The sequence below is a fragment of the Pan troglodytes genome, chromosome 1 (assembly GCF_028858775.2).
Source record: "Pan troglodytes isolate AG18354 chromosome 1, NHGRI_mPanTro3-v2.0_pri, whole genome shotgun sequence".
NCBI classification, from domain to species: Eukaryota; Metazoa; Chordata; class Mammalia; order Primates; family Hominidae; genus Pan; species Pan troglodytes.
In genome coordinates, this window is record NC_072398.2 from 211,516,186 (window position 1) to 211,524,043 (window position 7,858).

General features: G+C 51.5%; 1 protein-coding gene across 9 annotated transcripts in view; it reads left to right on the forward strand.

The window, feature by feature from the left end:
- TMCO4 (transmembrane and coiled-coil domains 4) overlaps positions 1 to 5,327 on the forward strand; it is a 121,670-nt gene extending 116,343 nt beyond the window's left edge. For all 9 annotated transcript variants that reach the window (XM_063785412.1, XM_054680208.2, XM_054680210.2 and 6 more), the window contains one exon: positions 4,133 to 5,327. In XM_063785412.1, the coding sequence (XP_063641482.1) occupies positions 4,133 to 4,537 (405 nt within the window). In that variant the 3' untranslated portion in view covers positions 4,538 to 5,327. The remainder of the gene's footprint in view (positions 1 to 4,132) is intronic.
- The last annotated feature ends 2,531 nt before the right edge of the window (positions 5,328 to 7,858 follow it).

Here is a 7,858-nt window from a genome sequence, read left to right on the forward strand (position 1 = left end):
TCTCCATCCCCCACTTGTAGGAAACTAAGGTAAGGGAACCCATATTTACAGAGTACCTCCTGGGGTGCCAGGCACTGTGCTTCATGGTTTGTATTATTTCTTCCCAGCAACTCCTTTAGGTAGGTATCACTAACTCAAATTGCATGATGTCTCTTTAAAAGTGTTTGGGGCAGGGCATCGTGGCTCATGCCTATAGTCTCAGCAATTTAGGACGCTGAAGCAGGAGGATCTCTTGAGCCCAGGAGTTTGAGACCAGCCTGGACAACATAAGAAGTCCCCATCTCTACATTTAAAATTTAAAAGGCCAGGTGCAGTGGCTCACGCCTGTAATCCCAAGCACTTTGGGAGGCCAAGGAAGGCGGATCACCTGAGGTTGGGAGTCCGAGACCAGCCTGGCCAACATGGTGAAATACTGTCTCTACTAAAAATACAAAAATTAGCCAGGCGTGGTGGTGCACGTCTGTAATCCCAGCTACTTGGGAGGCTGAGGCACGAAAATAGCTTGCACCTGGAAGGCAGAGGTTGCAGTAATCCAAGATCATGCCATTGCACTCCAGCCTGGGCAACAGAGCAAGACTCCGTCTCAAAAAAAAAAAAAAAAAAAAAAAAAAAAAAATTAAGAAAAACAAAAAGTGTTTTGGATCATATAGGAACATAATATCAAAAGCTAGCATTCTCTGAGTTCCTATGAAGTGCCAGGCCCTTGAACTCCTTACAGCAATCATTCAAGGTCATGACTCTCATTTTACAGATGGGGAAGCTGTGGTTCAGGAAATTGTGAGGACTGGCCCAGTTACTGGTAAGAGACAGAGCCAAGGCTGGTACCCCAGCTTTTCAGAGAGTCCAAACTTAGGTTCCTTCTCAGGCCCCGCAGCCACTAAATATGTGTCCTGCTGCAGAGGGGCACTGGCTGTGCCTTGACAACCACCGTGAGCCCAGGGCCCTGAAAACCACTTAGATGTGTGAATACACGTGTGTGTATTTTCCCTGGAATCTGTTTAAAAGTATTCATGAGGAAAGGAACGAGAGGTGGGCAGATTCTAGTGGTGAGAAAATAACAAAACTGTACAGGGAATTGTCTTTTCGTGTTTTTGAAAAATCATTTGAATAATGCAGTGTGATTTGTAATTCAAATGGAAATGCAGATGTTACCAGCAGTGTCTTTGTGCTGTTTTCTGAGATTCCCAACAACAGCCTCCCTGGTGTTTTTCCTGTCCTTTTTTTAAAAAGAAAGCCTTCCCCTTCAGCCTTAAAAGAAAGTCCGGTCTCGTGCGCATCTTTGGCACTAAAGCAGGCCCCCTCGACTGGCTGGGGATAACGTGAGACTCCATCTCAGGGGCAGATCCAGGCTGAGCAGCTTCTGCAGGCGGCATCTCAGGCTCAGCACCAGACTGTGCTGTTCATGCGCTGTGTGTCATTAAGCAAACCGCCACCCCTCTCTGGGCTTTGCTGCCCTTCTCTGTAAAGTGAGGATGATTTTTAACCTTCCTTCCTTCCCCAGCTGATTTTCTCTGAAGAGAACAGGCTTTAGAAACAGGCCTGGATGGCCGGGCGTGGTGGCTCACGCCTGGAATCCCAGCACTTTGGGAGGCCGAGGCGGGCGGATCATGAGGTCAGGAGATCAAGACCATCCTGGCTAACATGGTGAAACCCTGTCTCTACTAAAAATACAAAAAAAATTAGCCGGGCGTGGTAGCGGGCACCGTGGCGGATGCCTGTAGTCCCCTGCTACTCGGGAGGCTGAGACAGGAGAATGGCATGAACCTACGAGGCAGAGCTTGCAGTGAGCCAAGACTGCACCATTGCACTCCAGCCTGGGCAACAGAGCGAGACTCTGTCTCAAAAAAAAAAAAAAAAAAAAAAAGAAACAGGCCTGGATTCAAATCCCAGCCCTGCCATGTTCTAGCTGTGTGACCTTGGGTAAGTCACTTTACCTCCGTGTGGCTCAATTTCATCTACAGTGAGCAGCTGACACCTAGCAAAGGAGTATATCCAAGAAGCTTATTTGCTGCAATGTATTAAGGACCTACTACGTGTCAGGCATTGTCCATTATTACATCTAGGCATCAGGCATTTCAATCACACCCCTACTTGTCACTCACCAACATATCCCAACACAAAAATGGGATGAACGTATGACTCTGACGAAGGGGGTGGCCACTTCTGAGTTCTTGGCCTTTGTCTTAGTTAAGATGCAGACCCATATAACAGAGGCCCTGCTAATGTTTTGTGTTTTTTGTTTGTTTTTTCTGGAGACGGGGTCTTGCTCTGTCGCCCAAACTGGAGTGCAGCAGCACAATCAGGGCTCACTGCAGCCTCAGCCTCCCAGGCTCAAGCCATCCTCCTACCCCAGCCTACCTAGTCACTGGAATTACAGGCACGCACCACCATGCCCAGCTAATTTTTGTATTTTTTTTGTAGAGACAGGGTTTCCCCATATTGCCCAGGCTGGTCTCAAACTCCTGGGCTCAAGTGATTTTCCCACCTTGGCCTCCCAAAGTGCTGGGATTATAGAGGTGAGCCACTGTGCCTGGCCTAATTGTCTTAAATACACTAGGGTTGATTCTGTCACATAAAAGAAATCAGAATAGGCCATTTAGGGCTAATGTGTCACTCCACAGTCTTCAAGGACCAAATTTCTCTCTTGCTGCTTGTTCTGCCTTCCTTAGTGGGCTGACTCATGGCCCAAGATGGCTGCTCAAGCTCTGGCCATCTCGTCTGAATTCCAGCCAGCAGGAAAGAGGACATGAGGGAAGAAGAGCACTCCTCCTCTTAAAGAGAATTCCAAGGAACACCACATCACACTACTGCTTCAACTCATGGGCCAAAACTAGTCACAGTGCTATTCCTAGCTGCAAGGAAGCCTGGGGAGTGTGCCCAGCTATAAATGTGAGTCCTTGTGACTAAAGAATAAATGGGAGAGTGAGTTGTAGCCAGCACCTTGCAGTCTATGCTGTAGCTTTCTTTCCAATTTGAGGACTTTTCCAGGGAAAATCCTCACAGCCAACCTCTGGTGAAACTACCCTTGTGTTCCCCTTTTTACAGCAGAGGAAATTGAGAGCCAGAGGGGTAGAGGGGTAGAGGGGCCTCACCAAGGTGTCACAACTAGTGAACAGCAGAGCCCTTCTGGAGTAGCCTAGAGCTGCAGGCATCAGCTGGGCACAGTGCCTCAGGCCTGTAATCCCAGCACTTTGGGAGGCTGAGACAGCAGGATTTCTTGAGGCCAAGAGTTCAAGACCTGGGCAACATAGGAGACCCCATCTCTACAAAACATTTAAAAATTAGCCAGGCATGGTAGCATGCACGTGTAATCCCAGCTACTCAGGAGGCTGAGGTGGGAGAATCACTAGAGCCCAAGAGGTCAAGGCTGCAGTGAGCTATGGTTGTACCACTGCACCCCAGCCTGGACGAGAGAGAGAGAACCCATCTCTCTTTCTCTCTCTCTCTCTCTCTCTCTGTTTTCATTTTTCTTTTTTCTCATGCTATTTTAACAAAAAGCCCATCCCTTAAAAAAAAAAAAAAAAAAAAAAGCTGCTGGGCACAGTGGCTCACGCCTGTAATCCCAACACTTTGGGAGGCTAAGGCCAGTGGATCACTTGAGGCCAGGAGTTCGAGACCAGCCTGGCCAATATGGTGAAACCCCTTCTCTACTAAAGATACAAAAAATTACTGGCATGGTGGCACACGCCTATAATCCCAGCTACTCAGGAGGCTGAGGCAAGAAGATCACTTGAACCTGGGAGGTGGAGGTTGCAGTGAGCCAAGATTGCGCCACGGCACTCCAGCCTGGGCAAGACCCTGTCTCAAAAAAAAAAAAAGCTTCAGACAAAGAACGAGAGCTTCTACTCCACCTTTCTGTTTATCAGGAGATTCCTTCCTGCCCCAAAAGGATCCAGATTTTTTAGAGAAACATCTTTCATCTTTATTTAATAAATTCTAGAACAGCTTTGAACATAGAGCCTTCCCACCCACTCTGGACTTGAGAGCCACTGAGGGATGGAGTCATGGGTTTGGTGATTGGTTGGCTGTGGATGCTCAGGGCAAGGCTGAGGCCCAGAAGTTTGGCCAGAGGTCCCTGGGGAGGGCTGGGCTCTGCACACCCACCGTGGTGCCCACTCACTGTCTTCTGCAGGTCAGCGGCCACCTGGACTATGCCAAGCAGATGGATGCCATCCTGAAGGCCGTGGGCATCCGCACCAAGCCAGGCTGGGACGAGAAGGGGCTCTTGCTGGCCCCAGGCTGCCTGCCCTCCGAGGAGCCTCGCCAGGCAGCAGCCGCTGCCTCATCAGGCGAGACCCCCCACCAGGTTGGGCAAACCCAGGGTCCCACATCCGGAGACACCTCCAAATTGGCCATGTCCACAGACCCCAGCCAAGCCCAGGTGCCGGTAGGGCTGGACCAGTCTGAAGGGGCCTCCCTTCCTGCTGCTGCCAGCCCTGAAAGGCCCCCCATCTGCAGCCATGGCATGGACCCCAACCCACTGGGCTGCCCCGATTGTGCCTGCAAGACCCAGGGCCCCAGCACGGGGCTGGACTGACCACAGCAGGGGACCTGAGCCGTCTTCCCCAGTCTCCATATGCAGCTCTCTCTTATACCCTCGGGTTCCTCCCAGGAGCTCTGGAGGTGCAGGATTTCCACAGGCCTCTTTCCTAAATGGAAGGAATTGGAACTGAAAGGGAAAGGAAATGGAAGGAAGGGGAATTTGGAGGAGAGAACACGCCCACCCTTGGGAAGCTGCCTGTCCCCAGAGGAGCCCCACCAGGGAGCAGCTGCCCCCTCATCAGAGACCTGCAGAGTCAACCAAGCACAGGTTAGAGTCCCAGGACTGGAAACCAACTGTGGGCTTTCTGTACTTCTCATAGCTTTGGAGTCTGGCTTCCATCAGGAGGTCCCGAGGGCTCTCTGGGGCCTGAGGCTCCCACACCAGCTCTCCCCTGGCCTCAATAAAACCAGGTGCATGCCTGTTCTTCCATCCACACTCCAGGGCTGCCCACCAGCTGACAGGCACCATCAACTGGCAGCAACAGAGCAGGCGCAGGTACAAAGAAGGCAGCTCACTCCTGCTCTTAGGAGATCCAATCAGATCTGCCCTCTACAGCCATGTAGGCTGTGCACTGCACAACTCCAGGGACATGAGTCACATAGACACAATGTGAGTGTGCTCCCCCATCATGCAACATCTAGACACAACTAACAGAGCATGGTGAATACATGCTGAATTGCATTCAGTATGGCTGTGAACTAGGCCTGGGGACAAGAATGAATTTTACATGGAAAGAATTTCCTGTAGCAGGAACAGAGGGGATAACAACAGCAATAAATAAGAAGAAGAAGAAGAAGCTACCACTTCTTGAGCATGTACCACATACCAAGTGGTTGCCTGGGTTGTGTCAGTTGGCATTCACAGCAATCCTATGAGGTAGGGACTATTATTATCTTCATTTTACATTTGGGGAAACTGAGGCTCAGAGAGATCAGGTAACCTGCTGAAGGCCAAACAGCTGGTTAATGATGGAGCCAAGTTCCAGGCCCCTGTATGTCAGACTCCAATGCCCAAGTCCCAAGCCACTGGGTCTGCATCCGTGAGAACTTTCCTCTTTGTTCCTCCTACAGTCCCTGAATGGCAGGGCCAGAGATAATGCACCCTTGTTGTGCAGATGGAGAAATCAAGGCCCAGGCAGAGGAAGGATTGACAAGCTCTGGGGGAGGTGGGAGGAGGGCAGCAGAAATTAGAGTCGTAGAACATAGGAGCCAGATCCCTGCTCAGGTGCGTGTGTATTCATTTGTTCATTCAACACACATTTATGGCTCACGCCTGTAATCTCAGCACTTTGGGAGGCCAAAGTGGGAGGACTGCTTGAGGCCAGGAGTTGGAGATCAGCCTGGGCAACATAGCGAGACCCAGTCTTGACAAAAAGTTAAAATAAAAAAATTAGCCACTGCCAACTACTCAGGAGGCCAGGAGGCTGAGGCAGGAGGATTACCTGAGCCCAGGAGCTCGAGGCTGCAGTGAGCTATGATTGTGCCGCAGCACTCCAGCCTGGGTGACAGAGTGAGACTCTGACTCTTTTTTTTTTTTTTTTTTTGAGACGGAGTCTTGTCTTGTCACCAGGCTAGAGTGCAATGGCATGATCTCAGCTCACTGCAACCTCCACCTGCCAGGTTCAAGGGATTCTCCTGCCTCAGCCTCCTGAGTAGCTGGGATTAAGGCACCTGCCACCACGCCTAGCTAATTTTTTGTATTTTTAGTAGAGATGGGGTTTCACCATATTGGCCATACTGGTCTCCAACTCCTGACCTCAGATGATCCACCCGCCTCAGCCTTCCAAAGTGCTGGGATTACAGGCATGAGCCACCATGCCCAGCCAACTCCAACTCTTAAAACACAAAATTTAAAAACAAGTATTTATGCAACTCTTGTTGCTTTTAAACTAAGCTGCTCATGTCATACATGGGAAATGGAGGCTCTGAAAGGGGAAAGGATTTTTCTGGGGTCCCAGATTGAAGGGGCAGAATCTGGACCAGAACCCAGGACACCTACACCCAGGCCTCCCCACGACACCAGCTGCTTCTCAAGCCCCGAGTGGCCCCTCAGTTGAATCCAGTCCACACCACAGCCACTGCCTTCAGCTAGAGTTTATTGAGAGTCCCCTTGGGCAGGCCTGGGGGGGATAGGGGAAGCCCCGCAAGCACCATGGCCCCTCAGAGGCCAGCCGCCGGGGCCAGAGTTGTGTCTCATCAGCACCAAGGAGAGGGCCAGGCCAGGCATGGAGGACCCCCTGGGAGTTTGTGTTGATGGAACTTGGGGGAGGCAGGGCTGAAAAGGGACCTATGGCAGGTAAACTGGCAACCAAGAGTTCCCCAACCCCCTGCTCCCAGAAACCAAGGCCCCTGTGCCAGAGTCCACCTGCCTGCCTCGTGGGCCCCACGAGGCCCCATTCCCATTTCTCTCACTGACCCCAGGGAAGGCCAGAGGCAGGTGGGCAAGGGGCTGAGTTTATCCCCATCAGTTGTTCCCTTCTAGGTCCAAGGACCCCCCCAGGATTGAGGAAAACCAGTCCTGAGGCTGAAAAAGAAACTGCCACCTGCCCCTTTTGCCCCCAGGAGAGGCAATGCAGCAGCTTGGGAGCTGGGAGGGTCCCTGAGAGATGGGGTCCCCACCCAGGAGCCAGAACAGGGAGTTGGGGAACCAGAGTCAGTCAGGCTTTGGGAGGCGAGGCTAGGCCAGGGCTGAAGAGGGGGAGGCAAATGGAAAGAGAATGACAGGAGCAAAGAGCCCTTCCTGACACACAGCCGGAGAGGCCAGGGGGCTGGATAGCCGGGGGTCGTAACAACAGAACGTACCAATTAACTGACCATGTCCTGGGTGCTGGGCACACATTGTCTTAATTCTCAAGACAACCTGCAAGATAGGCATCCTTTCTCTACCTTACACATGGGATAACCGAGGCTCGGAGAGGTTAAGTAACTCGTGTCAGGCCCCAGAGCTCATAGGTGGTAGAGCAGAGGCCCACATGCATGCCTGCCTGCCTCCCAGGTGCAGCCGCTGCCACATATATACCAGGGAGGGGAGACTGGCAGGTCCAAAAACCCTCCAGCAAATCATTCTGAGGGTTAAAGATGATCTAAGGCAGCACATCTCAAACTGTAATGGGCACGTGATTCACCTGGGATCTTGGTAACATGCAGTTCTGACTCAGCAGGTCTGGGCAGGGGCAGAGATGTGCATTTTTCACAAACTCCCAAAGGTGATGGCAATGCCGATTGTCCATGGACTACACTGTGAGTAGCAAGGGGTTCAGCCCAGCATTAATCCATGCCTGCAGGTGGGGGCATTCCCTCCCGTCCAGCCTGACAG